Source organism: Excalfactoria chinensis, chromosome 24 (genome assembly GCF_039878825.1).
Source record: "Excalfactoria chinensis isolate bCotChi1 chromosome 24, bCotChi1.hap2, whole genome shotgun sequence".
In the NCBI taxonomy this organism is placed as follows: Eukaryota; Metazoa; Chordata; class Aves; order Galliformes; family Phasianidae; genus Excalfactoria; species Excalfactoria chinensis.
The window spans coordinates 2,328,596-2,347,753 of NC_092848.1; the positions used below are offsets into that span (position 1 = coordinate 2,328,596).

The following is a 19,158-nucleotide window of genomic DNA, read 5'->3' on the forward strand; positions in this document are numbered from 1 at the left end:
TGGTTACAACACAACACCTTCTGGGAGCCTAAATATCTGGTTTACTAAAGAGGGAGGTATATAACCAAGTCAGTGCTGGGAATCTTGCCTAGAGAGGTAACCCATCCATGCAGACCCCAAGATGAGGCTGGGGGGGCACAGAGCTGTGGGCATCCCTGCTCAGTGCAGGGCAGCTGCACCAGAGGATCCGTGAAGGTCCACTCCACCTATTCTATGAAATCAGGATCCCTCCTTCCCCCCAATCTGGTCAAAATACAATGTCCAATTAGTGGGAGTTCATTTGTTTTCCCATCCCATTTCGCTGTGCAAAGAGCTGATATTTTAAGGCCGCTTCTTTGGACGGCTAAAAAAGCTGATGCCGAAATAAGCAAGCAGCAGGTTTCAGAACGCAGGCACACGCATCATCTGCTTGGAGAAACTCATCACGAGCTGCATCCTGGTAACAAGCACGGTGCTATTTCTTGGCTGAGTGCACAGCAGAGGGACGGATTACACTATTTCCTATTCCGAGGTGCACAGACTGCTAAAGGTTTATGGCACAGAGGCACGCAGATATGCAGGAGGCCCCATCTGGAGTCTTGCATCCAGGTGTGGGGCTCCCAATAGAGGAGGGATGTGAAGCTGATGGAGACGGTCCAGAGGAGGGCCACAAAGATGAGCAGAGGGCTGGAGCAGCTCCCCTGTAAAGACAGGCTGATGGAGCTGGGCTGTGGATGCTCCATCCATAGAAGTGCTCAGGACCAGACCAGATGGGGCCCTGGGCAACCTGGGCAAGTAGCAGACCTGGAGGTTGGTGGCTCTAGTGGGGAGCACTGCGGGAGTGGGCAGCTGGGTCCAATGCCCACACAGCACCTCCTCCAATCTAATCCCACATCCCCACTCCCCACAGAACCTCCTCCAGCTGGAGGAACCTCATTGCTACGCCTGGAAATTCCCACCCTCAAAAGCAAAGCGATGACAGATGCTCCATTTTGTGCAACACCGGTGTGAGATGAGGACAAACTTCTGGCTCTGAGCTCCAGGGCAGGCAGGGCAGCTTGGGGTGACGGATGTGTTCAATGTTACTGCACCGAGTAACAGCCTTCCCATTGAGTTCAGCCATACACAAAACACCCGGAACAAAATGCCACCAGTACCCCCCGGCACAGCAGTGATGTTACCCACACACAGACAGGAAAGGAAGAGTTTAAGTTGAATATTAGGAGGAAGTTTTCCATGCAGAGGGTGGTGACGCACTGGAACAGGTTGCCCAAGGAGGCTGTGGATGCACCATCCCTGCAGGCATTCAAGGCCAGGCTGGATGTGGCTCTGGGCAGCCTGGGCTGCTGGTTGGTGACCCTGCTCATAGCAGGGGGTTGGAACTAGATGAGCATTGCAGGCCTTCTCAACCCAGGCCATTCTATGATTCTATGGTTCTATGAAGCAGGAAGGTCCTGGCAGGCACAGCCCAGCATGTAGCATCTCAGGTTGGGGTACGGGGTGAAAAACACTGGGGGCTGAACTCACAAGGAGATTCTGCACACACACCTTCTGCCTCTCATCCTGAGATGCAATTCAGTTCCCCCTTCTGACATTATGTAAGGTGCCGGGTTGTGCTAAGCCTCCAGACTGCCGTGGATGGCGATGGATTAAGGAAAATGAAATGGAAAGTGAATGATGCATCCTGACAAACACAGCATCCTGAAGCAGGTGGCACTGAATGCTGCCGGGCTCCCCACAAGCAGCCCTCCATCCCACCCACACTCCAACACAGCCCTTCCCGACCCATACCAAGCTGCCAGAGCAACAGCTACAGAAAGCAAGAGGGAAAAAGTGACCACACCGCAACCCCAATGGAACCAAAACAGCCAGGAATGACAGCAAACACAGCACCCTGCACACAGAGCAGCACCAGGTGCCATTCCTCAAACCACACCTTGCAAATGGTCACTGCTGTACCAGTGTTCCTCCCAGCAGCTCCAATTAAACACCTCCTCGTCATGATGCCGTTGCTCTGAAACCAAAAATACCATCCTTGATATCCCTGGTGGATTATTTTCCAGCCCGCTCCTCAGTAGATCTGTTCTACTTCAGCAATGCTGAGGAAGTGGAATGTTTTTCAGTGCAGGTTCGTATAAGCTTTTGTCCATACAATCCTCATCTCCACGAGCAGGAAACGAGCTCAGGGTTATGTAAAACTATTGCAACGACCAAAAGAAAAACACCCAAAGCTCCAAAACCTGCCCTTACGTTACAAGCCACCTAATGGCTTCCACGCCAGCTCCAGGTGCTCAGCCCTTTTATTCTACATTGATTTTCTGCAGAGCTAAAGGAGGCCAAGCAAAGCCTGCCACAATTTCAATGCAAGTGCATGCAAGAGGAGAAGTGCCGACACTCACAGGGCTTTGTTTTCTCGCCCCAGCACCCACAAGCATGCAATGCTGCAGCAGGAGGGCAGCGAGACCCAACAGAGCAGCCCTGAACCTGCAGCCCAGACCCATAGACTGGACCCACAGAGCAGACCCACAGTCCGGATCCACAGCCCACACCTGTATCCTGAACGCACAGCCCAGACCTGCAGATCAGACCCACAGCCCAGACCTGTAGCCTGGACCCAAAGATCAGATGCACAGCCTGGAATCACAGCCTGGACCCACAGTGCAGACCTACAGCCCAGACCCACAGAACAGCCTTGGACCCACAGAACAGACTCACAGCCCAGACCCAGAGCCTGGACACACAACCCAGACCGACAGCCCAGCCCCACAGATCACATCCACATCCCAGCCCCACACAGCTCCATGCCATCAGCCCAGGGCTGCGGCGCAGTGACGGCTCCCTCTGCCCACAGCAAATCAGTGCCCCCCAGCAACCCCCCCCATCACCTCTGCATCCTCGCCGTCCCCACAGAATGGGCTCCGAGATGATGGTTTCAGGAGAGCTCACAGCTTCCTCTCTTCATTAATCCTCTCGCTATTAAAGAGCCCTTCCTTCCTTCCTTCCTTCCAGAATGCTGCAGCAAACGTAGACTACATGCCTCTCTTGGGGGAAAAACAGAAGGATTTCTACACCGCTTTCTCTCTCAGCTGGCATTTAATTTGCCCTTTTTTTTTTCACCCCCCCCGGAGCAAATTGTTGTAAGAAGAGGTAAAGGGTGGCACAGCACCACGGGGCCAATGATCCACCGATGCTCTTGGAGTGAGCTGAGGGGCAGCGATGCAGCCCAGGACCCGATGAATGGTGCAGTGCTGCGGTTGGTATGGCAACGGAGAGGAAAAAAAAAGCAGCCCCATATAAGGAGCTGTGACATGGATTCTGGGAACAATTTATACCAAGAGGCTGTTGGCCCTGGGATGCTTTAAAGCCGCAGCATCCCCCTTCTCGTTGCTTTGCAGCCGGCATTGTTTGGCTGGAAGGGGATGCATGCATGGGGAGCCTTGCATGCATGGGGAGCCTTGCACAGATTGCAGCTCACTGAGGTGGTTTTGCAGCGCTTTCCAAGCTTGAAGGAATGATGAAGGAAACAGCACTGAGCTGATGGTGCCCCAAAGAAAGGCCTGAGCACCGTGATGCACCAACCTGCAGCACCAGCACTGAGCAGCAGCATCACAATGGGGTACAGAGCACCCTCGGGTGCATGGGCGCATTGAAAGGCAGCTCACACAGCTGCCAGAATAAGCTGAGGCACAGCCACGGTTTAGACACACAGGGGAAAAAAAACCCACTGTTTTATGCTATTATCCATGGGAAAAACACATTATCTTGCACTACAGCCACATTGCTTGATGCTGTTGTTGGTGCCTTTCACCCGATGCATGCACAGACAGCACACTGCAAGCACAGGAGCTGCAGCTCCTGCACCACGAGCTGATGAACAGGTTGCTCCCAAGGCCCTGCTCAGCAAGCACTATTTAAAGCCTTCAGAAACGCTCCCACTCAGAAAGAACTCAGTTTGCAACCTGTTACCCAACGGGAGAATTAAAAATAGCCGAGGACGGTGAGGAATAAAATTACCCCCATGTGTGCAAATGGGAATGGCTCAGGACTGCACCCCAACACGTCCATCTCTGCAGCACCCAGACATGCACAGCAGTGCTTTCTCTGGGGTATGCAATGCATTGCCCTGTTTGCATTGCAGCCACAGTGCAATGATGTGTAACAGTGCCGTGCAGCAGGAGAAGCAACTTTCAAGTGCCAGCGTGCCTGCAAGCAAACCCGAATGGTTTGCACGCTCACCTGGCCTGCAAGCATTGTGTTTGGGGTTTGTCTGGTGCTTTATTACTGCCTTCTCAGGCACATTTCCCATTGGACTTCCTAATAAAGCTGTCATTATAAGGAGAACAAATGCAGTGACGGGGGTTGCATGCTCTGCTCCAAAGCATCCTCAGCCACTGCTGCCCCACTGCTACCAATGCAGGAGGGGGACGGAGCGCATCAATTATGCTCAGTGTTAATTCACCCCTCAGAGCAACGATGACCTTAAGCTTTTCATTAATCCGGCAGAAGGGAAATTGCAAGCACACTGAATATTTATCAGCTCCTCACCAGGGCTCTGCACGGAGCAGACGGAGGGATCAGGCAGTGAGCAAGGCAGCCCTCTGCTGAGGAAATCATGGCACCACGGGGTGGTGTTCAACCCAAGGTGGAAATCATTGCTGTGGAGTGGATGGAACGCCGACCTGTGCACAGATCAGTGAATCCACTGCTATGAAAGATGATATTAAAGCAAACAGACAGTGCTGCTGTATCTGCTGGGCAAGCTTCTCTTTGCTATACAGCCTTATTGCTCCTTCTAAAGGGTTACATTAAGACCCTCATTAAGGGATGCTGGTGATGCCCATGGAGATGGCCAACCCCCACAGCCACCTTCCTGCCCCATCAGTGCTGCTCCTCCTATGGGGAATGCAGCCCCAGAGGTACCCACAGCACTTCAGCCCTTGTATGGAAACCAAACCTTCCACCCCCAGCCCATACAGCTCCCAACAGCAGCACGGCACAGCAAATGGTCCTACATCTCCAAGGGGAAAAACACACAGAGCCAACATGGCATCTGATGCCATGAAAGGCACCATCCCACTGCCCGAGCACCACACGTATTGCACAGAGACCAAAGCAACGGGATAATACCTCAACCATTTTCTCTCCTCTCTGCCTGCAGCTGAGGGGATGCTCAGCATTGGGAAGCTCTCAGCTGGGTTATAAATATGAGGATGTTAAGAAATGGGTGAGGAGATGTGAGAAACGCCACAAATAACAACCGGCAGCACAACGCTGCTCCTCCAGCTCCTTTACGCATCACCTCAATGAAAGCAAACAAATCCCTCTAATGACTGCACGAGGATGCACAGCAAACACCTCCCTTCCCTTCCACCGTACCGACAGTAAATTAAACTAATAATGACAAAAAAATCACGCTAAGCCACCGACGCACGCTTTGAATTTCAAGTATGTTGGAGCTCCACTGAAAGCATCAGGATGTGTATGTGTGAAATCAGAGGCTGCGCTGGCTCTGCTTGGGATGGGGTGTTTAAATGGGTGGAAAGGCACTGGAGTACAAAGCGCCCACCTTCCCAATGGGGCTCCAATGGATGCATAGGGCTGTCCCCAGAATGCAGCTCTGAAGGAAGCTGGCTGCTAACAGAGAGCCACAAAGGCAACCTGCAAGGTTTACAGGTTTGCCACTTCATCTCAGGTGTCCCACGTTAACGACCCTAATTACCCAGGGAGATGAAAAGCAGGATTCAAGGAGCTGGGTTACCAGAACCCAGCATGGGAGCAGACGTAACCCCACAGCTTCTGCTCTATGAATGCACATCCAGACGGGCACAGACCCGAAGCAACCTTCCTCCTACACCCACAGCATTACATCCTGCTGCACTCCGCACACAACAGCACCGCCGGCCCAGAAGAGGGGTCAGATGCCTTCAGAGTCCCCTCCATCTCTAAGGGTCCCATGGTCCTGTGAAGCTCTATGAGGGGAATGATTTGCTGGCAAAAGAGCAGCAGCTGTGAGATGGCAGCTGGGGCCGTTCCATCCATGGGATGAGGGCATGGCAGGAGATACTCTCACACTTGGCACAAACAGAGGACACCCCTTCCCACCCCCCACGGCCACGCAGCCCATCCTCAGTGCAACCACTGAGCCCTTTTCAACTTCTCCTTTCACCAGTGGGCAGGAACAGCACGGCACGAAGCACAGCGGCATTCAGGGCATTGGCTGAACATCGGTCTGGAGGGTTCCCTCGGTGCAACGCTGCACCCTGGTTGGTTGATTTAAAAGATGGGCACAGAGAAAAGTCCAATTTGGGGCAAGAAGCAAGCTTCCCAAAGTTCCAACCAGCAAGAAAGCATCGGGCTTTCCAACAGCTGCTCAACAGCAGCTGCTTTGGGAAACCCACCTGCTTTGCCATCCTTCGGTGTTCCAACCCAAACCCAATGACATCAGTTAAACAAAACAGTGCAACAACATAAACAGACCCTCCTTAAAGATCCCTCTGCCTCACCATGGTACCACTTCCCTGATGCACTCCCCCAGCCTCCAAACTATCAGCTTAAAGTTCTTATACAGCTGCTGGGAACGCTTCCGCTGCGCGTCACCAACGTTCTCTTACACACATTTTTGCACCGACGGACCAAAAAAAGCCCCCACCGAACGTTATTTAAAGTCCTTACCAGGCAACTTCTTCACGGGTTGGAGCCGAACACTGATAGACTGATGTGTGAGTAAGGGGGAGGATGGAAGGGAGCGGGACATGCCCTCCATAATCCGAAACTGCTGCATACCTTCGGTCACGGGGAGCGGCGGGATGGCGTAGTCTGCTTCGAAAGCACAGTCGTTCTCTGTGGAGGTGCCTGGAGGAACACAAAGGGACAGCACGGTGATGAGGGGAAGGCTCTATGGGTTTGGGTTCATCTCTCCCAAATGGGGTCGTTCCCACAAAGAAATCACTGTATTTCTCCAACAGCGTCCCAGGGCTGCTCTTCAGATTGGAAACAGCAATGCCATGAACTGTTTGTTTGGGTTTTTCTTGCTTGCATGTCGAATTTAACCCCAGTGTACCAAAAGCCCTTTGATTTTTCAGCATTAATGGCCGCCCCAGCTCTGCTTGGCCAGCGTGGGACACATGCAGAGCCCAACGTGGAAGGACTGCAAACACCACAAGATGTTTCTGATATCACCAAAGCATAATGAGGTTACACACACAGCACTCCCATAGAGGCCGGGTTTGAGCTCTCAGTGCCTGTTCCCCTCCTCAGCACACACTCAGGTACATTGGCTTAGAGATGGTCCTTACAGGTGCAATCTGAGCCGGGCACCAATGCTTTTCTATTTGTTTCATGCTGCTTTAATTAAGCACACGCGGGAACCCCTGCAGAGCACATCCCTGTAAGGGCATGTGGAGCATCGTTTATCCTTTGCATTAATTTTGCACAGTGCACTGCTGGAGTTGCAGAGAGCTCGGCAGCTCTGCTCACTGTGCAGCCCATCCCCAACCACCCATCAGCACCAGGAGGGCGAATGGTGTTGGTGCCAGCATGGCATAGGCACACACAGAACTCTGCCCAAGCACTGGTACACGCCTAAAGCTATGGGGAACTGAGCAATGGGAACAAAGGAATGGTCACAGCGTCAGGGATCAGCCATGTAAGAGCTGGGTGCTGCACAGAACCATGTGGGAAGTGCACACAGCAGGAAGATGAGCTCTCAATCTGGATGGAGGGTTCAACCCTGCACAGCCGGAGCCCTCAGCCCATTATGAGTGCTGTGCTGCAGAGTTGGGCTGAGAGCATCCATGCATGGCAGGAGCTGTGCTGCTCCACACCTCCCCCAGGTGTGCATCCAGCACGGCCTCAAGGCACACACCACCAGGATGGCAAGTAAAGAATTGCCACAAAAAAAATAACAACAACCAGAAAGCAAAGCCAAGCGGGTCCTCTGCCCCAAATCTGCACCAATCCAGCCCGAACAAACAGGAGAACACTGCACACAGCAACAGAGAGGGAAGCAGCAGCTCCGTGTGCTGCCAAAGAACCACTCCTGTACTCTGCCACAACAACACAGCAATGCATGCAAGCTGTTGCTGAGCTCCCACAGAGAACACTGGAGAGGAACGAGGGGGCTGAGAGAGTTCTGCTTCCAGATGCAACACGCGAAGACAACAACAGCACAGCTCCTACATTAGCAAAGCAGCTTCAGCTGCTGACACTGCACAGCGGCGGTGCTGCACTGCCCCGAGCAGCAGCACAGAGCTCAGCCTGCACACACAGACAGGGCAGCCGTGCTGCAAAGCAACGTGAGCTCCTGCAAACTCTGAGCAGCTCTGGGGGGGTCGCAGCGGGGTTTGCAGCTGCAGGGGTTGCAATGGCTGCAAGAAACAGACGGACACAGAGCAGTGCATGGAGAAGCAAGGCCACGACGGAGAGCAGCAGCAGCAGCAGCCATTACCTTGCCCAGATCGGCTCTGCCGGGCGTCTACACTTGCCTGTCTTCGGTCTGGCGGCTCCTCGCTCCCTCCATCTGCATGAGAACCAAAACAGCACAAGTAGAACATGGCAGCGGACAGGTCAGGCAGACGCAGCTTCTCCTTCAGCCCCATGGCCAAAGGAGCCCCGCAACGAAGAAACTCAACTCTCTCTGAAATCGCTTCCCTTTAAAGCTATCTGCCAGGCTACAAAGCGGGCAGGCAGTCAGCACAGGATGCTGCTCGTTGCCTCTCCTGGGCTGCAGCTGACGAGCAACAAACCCACTTGGATCAATGGGGATGGGCACAGAGCACGGCAGCACACAATTAACTGCACGCTGGTGTCCATCGATCAGCTGGCCGGATTAGAAACAACGGCTGTGCGTGTTGATGGGGACATTGGGGGCACGTGGGGCTGCCGTGGGCTGGATGCAGAAATAAGCCCAGCTACACTGCTGCAATGCACGGTGCTGTACAGAGGCTATGAACCTACAGCAGGGAGGAAAGCTCCAGCAGCACCCAACTCAGTTGGGATGCAAACTGCTGCATTACCCGCAGCCCCAAGAGCTGGTTCTGCATTTGGGCTTCCAGCACCAAACACACCCATAAAACAGGGGCTGTGGAGCACTGCCTGCACCTTCTGCAACACATACTGCTGCTCTGAGCACTGCTGGGTGTGTGTGTGCAACAAACACCAGGGCAGGCCCTGCTGCAAGCATGCATGAGCAGCTGTGAGGTCAGGAAGAAAGCAAGAAGAGTCTGAGCCCCAAACAAAGTGTGCACCAAGCAGTCCTAAGGATTGGAGGCTCTAGAAGGGCGCTGTCACACGGAGCAAAGCACAGCACCAACATCAAGTGTACAGCCCCTACTTATGGGAAGGAGACACAGCAGAGGCCCTGGTGTCACCCAGCTGCATGGGATGTCATTGGGAAAGCTCCAACCTCAGAACCAAATTCAGCTGCTGTTCTCCACACGAAGAATGGGGACATTAAACAGGTTTGTAAGACTTGCATGAAATTCACACCGTAACTTTTTTCTGCAGCGCTCTGCAGTGTGATGGAGGCCACAGTGCAGCTTAATGCATTTGCACAGCGACAGCACATCACTCTGCATTGTGTTAACAACACATTTCCAGTACCAAACAGCCAAACAAACCAACTTTAAAACGCCCTTGCACTAATTTATCCCAAAGAGCCACAAAACACCCCAAAACTTATGCATGCAGCATGCAGGAGCAGCAAGCAGACTTGTTCTTTTCTGTGCAGGGATGTGCAAAGCAGCAGCCACAGCTGGTCTGAGCTGGTCCCACTACCAGCAGCAGGGAGGTGGATGATGCTGTATTGTCACCAGGATGGGAGCAAAGCAATGCAGGGAGCAGCAAGCAGCAGGCAGGAAGCGAGCAGTAGACGAGCAGGGAGCAGCAATGCAAGTCACACTGTCAGCATGCAGCACAATGACGAGAGCAGATCACAGCACTGCTGGAGGCCTCGCAGGGACCACACAGCCATAGCAGAGCTGCAGCCGTGGAGCAATGCAGACACACACAGGGTGGGAGGGCTCAGCAGTGGTGACTCAGCACTCGGTGCTGATGCAGCTGAATGGGAGCAGAGTGCTGATGGCTCTCAGCAAGGGGTGGTGGCAGCGATGCAGCTGGGGGACAACACCACGTCGTTACACACTGCCTGCAAGTTATATCTCCACGTGCATGCAGAAAAAGGAGCAAATCACTGAGAGTGCTACAGTGTGCACAGCCCCTGAGTGCTGCATGCTGAAGCAGGCAGGCAGGAGCAGGACGTTGTGCATGGCTGCCCTGCAGTGTTGCTGGGTCCTGTGCACACGGGTGGGTCCGTGCAGCTCAACACTGCCAGCTGTGGGCAGGAATCAGCCCTGTTCACACAGCAGTCTGCACGAAGCATTGCTTGCAGGTGTGCAAACAGCAGGTGTGCAAACAGCAGCCCGTGCAGCACTGCATGCACCGAGCCTGGTCTGCTGCTCCTCACACTGCAAATGGAGACACTGCAACAACCGCACGGACAGCAGCTCCTAAAACAGCACACAGAACGGCCTGAGAGCCACAGCTGCCAGCTTTACATTTAAACTCATTGACAGAGCAAAGCCCCCGCAGTGCATGAAGCCCCCAGGTCCCAGCAGCCCCCCCCCCCCCAAGTCCCAGCAATGCTCCATAATCCCAGCAAAGCCCCCCATGCATCAGCAGCCCCCCTGACCGCAGCACTCCCCCAGCACTCAACAGCACCCCTAAAATCCCACCATCACCCCCCAGACCCACGGCACGAAGCGCAGCGTTGCTCCCGACACACCTGCAGCCCCGCCCGGCACAGCGCGTTACAGCCGGGCACAGCGCAGCTCAACGCCCGGCTCTCTCCGCTCCATCCCGGCCCGCTCCATCTCCGTCGCAGCGCCTCCAGCCGCTCGCGTGCTTTTCTCTGACAAAGCACTTTTTAACGCAGGAAAATAAGGGCGGGTCGGAGCTCGGCACGCATGCCGGGAAATCTGCGGCAAAGACGGGCGGCGGCGGCGGCGGACGGAGCGGAGCGATGCGATACGATGTGATGCTCCACGGAGCGGCGTTCAGTCGAGGTAGCAGCCCAAGGGATGCGCCGGGTCAGCGCCAACGAGAGGTGCTCAGATCCACGCTGAGCCCCACGGAAGTACAACACAGCTCCACGGATCGCTGCTCAGCCCCAAAGAACCGAGTTCGGCTCGATGGATCCTCACTCAGCCCCACGAAGCCCCAAAGGAACCAAGTTCAGCCTCACGGAGCCCACGTTCAGATCCACAGATCACTGCTCAGCACCACGGATCCACACTCAGCCCCAAGGAACCAAGTTCAGCTCCACGGATCCTCACTCAAGCCCCATGGAGCCACGCACAGCCCTATAGATCCAAGCTCAGCCCTAAAGAACCATGTTCAGCTCCACGGATTCTTGCTCAGCCCCACGAAGCCACACTTTGCCCCACAGATCCGTGCACAGCCCCATGGAGCAACGCTCAGGTCCACAGATTGCCTCTCAGCCCCACAAAGCCACACTCAGCCCCATGGAGCCATGCAGCACAGGTGATGCTCCCTGTGACTCAAAGCAATGCGTGCAGTGCAGGTGATGCTCCCCGCATGCTGCTGTTTTCCAACACCTGGAGACAGCAGGCAGCTGAAAAGCAACCCAATGCTGCTCCCTGTCCGCAGGCATTGCTGCACTCTGCCCTCTCATTGCAGCTGCCCTCGTGCTTCCCTTCCATTTGCACCCATGCTCCCAGGAATGCACTGTGATGCTCTGTCACAGCAATGCAGAGCAGCAGAGCACTCCTTGCTGCACCCCAGGACCCTGAGATCCCACACTGAGTGCTGGGCTGGGTGACCTCATTCTATTTATCCATGCAAACTCTGGATCTCATTAATGGGAGTTCGCAGCAAGGCAGCTGCTCTGCTAATTAAATAAATTGTGAGCAAGTTCTCACGTTGGCAGCTATTACAGCGCAGGAGGGATTAATTGCATGGAGCCACGCAATGCAGGAAGCACATGGCATATTGCAACAAGCACGACAGCAAGAGAATGCCCAGCATATTGCAAGCAGTGTGACACCAGAACGAGAATGCACTCCGCTCAATTCCTATGCAATTAAAGCAGCTTGGTTGCAGTAAGGCCTCCGTCTGCAGTTGTGCAGCACCAATGCACACAGCTGCAGTGTTTTGGGGAGGGAGCTGCCTGCAGCCTGTTCCTGTTAGCAGACCTGGCAATGTTGGAACAAAGCAGCTGCAAAGTAGAAGGGAGAAGCACTGCTCGGAGCACGGGGCATGCTAGCACATCAGCACACCACGCTGCACACCAGCAATGCAGCAGGGAAGCAATGCAGGACAGCAGGACAGCAGGGCAGCAATACTGAGCAGCAGCACAGCAGGGTTGCAATGCAGCAGTGCCACCATCCCCCTGCAGAGTCCCTGCAAACTGCAACAGCTGCAACCCTCCACTGCCACCTGCTTGCAAGTGCCTTTTTTCCTTGCTAAGTACCTGCTCAGCCTTATCCCACACAGCCCTTCCATGCTGTTTGCTGCCTGCACTTTGCCTCACATGAAATGGAAGGTGCAATTTTCCAAGGGGGTTGCAATGCAAGGGAGATGCAAACTCATTGCATGGAAAGCTTTAATGGAAGCATTTGGTATTCCCACCTTGTCAGGATTCCAACAGAGTGAGCCATCTGCTGGGGGGCAGGAAGCACTGCTGTTTGCAATACGGGCACATTCTAATTAATGAAGTAAAAAATAGCAATTTGGCTTGAGGGGCTTTGGCCATTGATAAGCATCCTTTGGTCCATGCATTGCCAACAGAGTTCCTGCAATCCGGGCTGGAGAAATGCTCTGCTCACAGCTGCTGAGCTCCGAGTGCTGTGTGAGGTCATGATGGTCAACATAGCGCAGTGCAAGGTGCTGCACTCAGAGTAATCCCAGTATGTAAACTGGGAGAACAACTCCCTGACTTCAAACTCCTGCTGGGAAGGACCTGGGGGTCCTGGAAGCTGACAGAGCAAACAGCAGCTTGCAGGGTCACCAGCACAGCCATGGTACCCTGTGCTGCAGCAGCTGTGGGGTGAGGAGGGACAGTCCCCATTCCCCTGCACTGTGATGCACTGTGAGGCACTGTGATGGACCAGAGGTCCAGCTCCTGTCTGTTGGCTATCAGCAATGAGAACAGACCTGGGATTATCTATCAGTTACCTCCAAATATATTCAACACTACAAGAAGTCCTCATATGAGCACAGGGAGGGACAAAGATGTGAGCGAAACTCTGCAGATGAGGAACTTGTTAGAAGCACAGAGCTTCAAAGAATATCAATCCTCTTTAAAGAGTCCTTCCATTAAGTGTCAGAAACCCACTGGATATTCGTCCTTCTTAAGGAAAGGGGAATACAAAAGAAGGGCGAGTGCAACTGCAATTAAAAAGCATTAGAATGGCATTACAGACCAACTGATTTTGGGTTCCCAACGCATCAAAGCAACACTCGCTTACCTAAACGAAGTCACAAAGATGCATTTGAAGCTGTGGTTTTGCAAAGAAAGGCGCAGATGAAACGCATTCCACGGCTGCATCAAGTGTGATGCATTGCTGCTAAAACACCGTCCTGACGCTGAACCTATTCTGATGTTGAAGCAAAAACCTTTCACACATCCCTGAGGAACTCCAGAAGGATGAAGTGAGCACCAACAGCCATGCAAAGGCACTGGGAAAGAACATAGAACCTGCTGCAGGGAGGGGAGCTGGGCTCAGCTGCCCCAGTGTTCCCCAATGGGGGGCAGAGCATCAAGTGAGAAACAGGAATGCAGGGCTGGTGTTTGGCACCAACTTTCCCCTGTTGTACTTTCCTTTGCTCCTATGACACACAAAGAGGTCATATTTACACCACTCCAAGCAATGACTGCACAGGAACAGATGTGCCTTCAATGGAGGAACAAAACAGGACAGAAATGTTCAACACCTGCACGTTGATTTTACACCCATTTATTTACGAGCATTTAATATTCAGTATGTTCCTGGAAACGTGAAATGCATCACTTCTGGTTTGCTGCTATCACACAGTACACGTGCAGCTGTACGGATTGGATTGACTCTATAACTTAAAAGTGAGATTGGAGCTCAGGGAACAAAGTCTGTTTTGACACGAGGGCTGGGACTTCCAGCACAGAAAACCAAACATCAGCTGTATCATCATAGAACCATAGAATGGCCTGGGTTGCAAAGGCCCACAATGCTCATCCAGTTCCAACCCCCTGCTGTGTGCAGGGTCACCAACCAACAATGCACCTTCATTGGGTGCACACACCATGTAAAGCCCTGCTGGGAGGATGGCCAACATCCCAACCCCAACTCTGAGCACTGCACCACAGCACCAGCACCCACCACCCTCACTCTGCCTCCCCCAGGCCCATGGCACCATTGGTGTGCACTCCTCCAGCCCTTCCCATCCCCCCTGGGAATGGATGGGGTGCTCCAGTGCAGAATGGCCCCTATTTCCCCCCCCCCCCAAGCCCTGTCTTGCTCATTCCAAGCTTGTGCATGCACACAGTGAAAGCTGCGAGCTCTGCTGACTGCTTGCAGTGCTCTCCACTGGGGGGTTGTCCTGGCAGAAAGCATGCAATGAAGGCGGCTAATTGGCCCCGCAGCTCTGAGTGTGGCTCATCAGTGAGTCCAGCTCATAGCCAGCCCTGCAGCATCACCACGGGGAAGGGCTGCAGGAGGACAAGGCAGAGCTGGAGAACAGGCTGACCGACCTGCAGATCAACCCCAGAGATAAAGCTTGGATAAAAGCAGCACGCAGGAACATGTCTGCAAATCCACATGGGGATGACCAGAGGAAAGAAAAACACAGATGGGAATTGCCTGGAGGGAATGTAGCTCCCAGCAGCTACAATGGGACGGCCCCGTGCAATGCTCACTGTGCATCCCCCACTCTCATCTGTGTCACACAGATGCCATCAGAGGAGAACAAATACATCACACCTCCCTGCCAGGTGTATAGCTGAAAAACACAGCAGGGTCTGAAGATTCTCTCATTACATTTTCTCATTCATTTTGCACTGGGAGAAGAAAAGAATGAGCATTTGGATACAAACTGCTTCAGTGAAAAGGGAGAAATGAAAGAACTGCACCTGTAGAATATGTGCACAAACGAATGCACAAGTAGCATCATATCACAGGTATCGCTGCACACCACGTACATTCACACCAATGTCATTGGCTTTCTCCTTTTATGAATACTTTAATCCATCCAGCATCACCACCACCACAGCACAAAGCACAAGGCCATCAGCCTGGCTTCAGCAACCCCAGTTGCAGCTGCATCACTGCAAAGTAAAGCGGGTGCCTGGAGGAGGAGCTGCAAAGACACCATGTTCCCTGGGTTCCACAAGAGCAAGAAAACACCACCAAACCACCTTTCATTTTGCTTCAGAGGGCTCTGTGATGCCAAAGGAGTGGAGCAGACGAAATGCAGATGTGCACACTGCAGCTCCATCCGTCCCCATGCACCAAAGCAAGAAGCTGCCCCCTGCCCACCCCATTTCCAACCCTCCTATGGGAGGAGTGACCCAAGCAACAGAGCTGAGTCCCTTGCTGGTGACATGGGATGCAGAGCTTGCTCTGGGCTCCCAGCAGTGGGCACAGCTCCCACTGCTACTGCCCTGCACTTACAGCACTGCAGGGTGTCTGACACGTACACTGTAGCCACTGGGCATTACAGGAAGGTCCATCCATTGGAAAACCCCACCACGGTGCTTCCCAGGAACGTGTTTCTCTGCTCTGCTCACAAGAAACAAGAAAAAAAACTACGAATCACCAGAGCCACGTGGCAGCATGAACTCCAAAACCTAACCAGCCCCTTATGTGGGCACCTTGCAACCAGAGACAGAGATGAAGCAAACCCCAAGGACACAAAACTTGCTTCAGAAGAGGAGAGAACAACAAGTGTTCCCGTGGGCTGCAGTCACAACGGGGCTATTTGCAAACAAAGCTTTTCCCACTGGAAGAGGTACATGATGAGTGCAACCAGGAGAGCAAGGAAGTGAGCAGCATCACACACTGCTGCAGTTGCTCCCAACAACTGTCTGCAACCCAAAGTGACCTGGATGTCACAATCCTCCTTCCCAAACCAAACCTGATATTAAAACCAGGGGAAATCAGAAGTATATATCAGAATCAGAATTCATCAGAAGCATATATTAAATCATTTCAGCCAAGGGAAAGGAGGGGATTGTTTGGTTTGTTTTTCCCATTGCCTTTATCACCATTGCATCTCTGTATGTTCTCTTGTGGTTTCCCACGGAATACACAGCTATGCTATTTACACAGACACACAAGCACGAAGCAACAATCCATCCCCAAATACTCCAAGCGTGCTGCCAGATGGCTTCACAAAGGAGAATGGAAGAACTAATTCAAAGCTCTTACGCTGCCAGCAATCCATTTTTGGAAGGAACTACTTAAAACTCAACAAGAATACTTATCACTTTCCCCAGCCATGCAGGCATTCAAGGCCAGGCTGGATGTGGCTCTGAGCAGCCTGGTCTGGTGGTTGGTTGCCCTGCATATGGTGTAGGGGTTGAAACTGGATGATCTTTATGGTCCTTTTCAACCCAGGCCACTCTATGATCGAGCTCAGTGGTATTTCTTGCAATGCTTTGCTCTAGGACTACAACCCTCCTGGATGGAGCAGGACAAGGAGCATGGAGCAGCAAACAGCACTCCTGGGATGCTGCAGAGAGGAGCTGGGCAGAAACACTGACCAAATTTGAACACTTCTTCTTTAATTCCCATCTCTTCCCATTTCTCCATCCCCCTCACCTTTGTTCCTCAGAACACTGGATTGCCAACACTGCCAACAAGCATTGCTGAGGTCTAACTGTTATCTTTCTCTGCACCCCATCTCTGCAATGAAAGCAGACATGGTTTACTTGCAGTGTTTTCTAGCATTACACCACCACGTGGTACTACAATGACCCACAACGATGTGCTGAGTCCACCGCATCACCAACCGACGCATCCATTCCTTATCAAGAAAAGGGCCCAGTGAAAGCAGCACACGTGACACAGAGAGGAGCACTGGCAGCAGAACACACGTGAGCAGCTCACTTACTTACCACTGGACCTGTTTTTGCGGTTCGATTTCCCTCCTGTAAGGAGCATCTTGAGGCTGTTCCGAAACATGGCGATGCCGTCCCGCCGCGCGGATCCCACAGCCTGCATAGGGAGAGAGAACATACACAGACATGAGAGCCTCTGTGCCACTGGAGCATCGCAGCACTGACAGCTCATTCCATTTTGCTAAGGCAATAAGCCACCAGAAGTGCAGTGGCAGCTCCAGGCTGGAGCAGAGCAACAGCAAAGAGCCTTTGATTGGGACATGCGATGAGGTGTGACTTTGCTCTGCTGTATATGAAGTGTTCCACACTTCTAACACATTCATATACATCACAATGTTTTGTCTTTAACAAGGTAGGATTCTCCTTGGAGGATGCTCAGTAAACGCCACCCAGAGTTACTGCACTGTTACCTGGTGTTGTGAGGTATATTCATAGGGCAATTCCCCATGCAAAGAGCTTCCTGTGAATGGTTAAAAGCCCTTTCACACGACCTGCTCACTGAGACACACCAACATCTAAAGGCAGATTTTGGGGGACGCGTATCTGAATGCTATTAGCTGGGACACAGCAGCAGCATTTCCTTTCCACCCTCATCAGTTGCTCCTGTAATGAACTTTTTCACATCAAACCCCCCCATGCAACAGCAGAAGAGAAAAACACGAAGGAGGTGCTGAACGTAGAACAGACAACTGAACACACAGCGGTATTCAGATTGGAAGGTGATACCATTACAGTCCTTGCAGCATCCCACCAACCCAAATGTATTTACTGGGGCTTTGAGCAAGACAGCAAGAAGGAAACAAACAGCTCCTACCGCTGTCTGAATAACCAGCCAGCTCTGAAATGACTGGGTCCAATGCTAAAAGCATCACGGCACCGTAAGTGCTGTAAAGGAAGATGTGAAAGGGGTGAAGATATCGAGCAAGCAGCAGCAGCTCTGCTCTGAGACCAAGCTGCTGTGCTTACCACTTGCTTTCTTCTTATGGTCAGAGAATATTTTCACGCAGAAGCCTTGTGAGGGTGGGCAGAGCAAAAGGCAGCAGGCAGAGCAGAACCTGGAAGCTCCTGCAGAGGAGGGAGAGGTGCAGGAGGAGCTGGGATGCACCCAGCTCTGCTCCAGCTGAGAACAGAAGCGGGTGGAGCTGCGCCAGCAGAGCTGAGGAACAACATAATTAACCTAATTACGCTGATGGAGCCAACTGGACTGAGGCTGAACAATGCCAAAGGTGAGGAGGAAAGATTGCTAACGATGTTTACCTCCAGCCTTGATGTGATGGAATTTCTGAACCCTCTGCCCAGTGCCTCTATGAAGGCTCCACAAACTCACTCTGAAGAAGCAACTCATGCAGGACAAGTTGATGCTTTGCTTTCAGACCTTCCGCGGTCCACCCTGGCGGCCTAATGGACCAGGATCTGCATTCAGAGCTCACCCTGAGGCCTCAGAAGACCAGAGGCCCCCAGAGGTGGTAAGGAAGGCTCTCAGCAGCAGGCCCAGCCTGTATCCTTGACACAGCTCCATATTGTGCCCTGCAGACAGTGCTGCAGCATCCCAGCCCTCGCTGGATGGACATCTGATCACTCAAGTGTTCTGGGGGGAGCTGCACATTATCAGGACCTACAGAAGTAATTTTCACTTCTGTCCTGAGATGTGAGGGGCAGATATGGCCCAGCAGAGATTGGATTTCCAAATCAAAGCAAATTCTGTTTGCCACAGATAAGTGAACGAGGACATCTCTGTGCCAGACCTGGCATCCCAGCAGCTCACACCGCAGCAAAGGCAGAATTTACTCCTAAAACCTTAACAACATCCAGCAGGAGTTGATGAATGCTACCTAGAAGAAAAGAACACTGTATTCATACATGTAGATGGTTGCGGGGGGAGAAAGCAAAAGACATTTTAAGTTTGCAAACAGTGTCACAGATCAGAGAGAACTCAGATCAACTGATGCGCGCATCCTTTGTAGACCCCCATCTCGGTGCAATGCTCTGCCATCCTGCAGACGCAGCTCAAACACTGTGTAACAAAGCGTGCATCGGTGCAGCAGGCATTTCCTCCTGCTGCTTCACTC

The 19,158-nt window shown here is 52.8% G+C and overlaps 1 protein-coding gene across 13 annotated transcripts in view; it reads right to left on the reverse strand.

The window, feature by feature from the left end:
* The window catches only part of TANC2 (tetratricopeptide repeat, ankyrin repeat and coiled-coil containing 2), a 136,131-nt gene that overhangs the window by 77,812 nt on the left and 39,161 nt on the right, over positions 1 to 19,158 (reverse strand). For 5 of the 13 annotated variants that reach the window (XM_072356810.1, XM_072356806.1, XM_072356808.1 and 2 more), the window contains 3 exons: positions 17,087 to 17,186; positions 8,426 to 8,497; positions 6,652 to 6,831 (listed from right to left, as the gene is read on the reverse strand). In XM_072356810.1, the coding sequence (XP_072212911.1) occupies positions 6,652 to 6,831; positions 8,426 to 8,497; positions 17,087 to 17,153 (319 nt within the window). In that variant the 5' untranslated portion in view covers positions 17,154 to 17,186. Of the gene's footprint in view, positions 1 to 1,915; positions 1,994 to 2,864; positions 3,201 to 6,651; positions 6,832 to 8,425; positions 8,498 to 10,759; positions 10,876 to 17,086; positions 17,187 to 19,158 lie in introns of those variants that run through there. The other 8 variants (XM_072356811.1, XM_072356813.1, XM_072356815.1 and 5 more) reach the window with 8 other exon arrangements.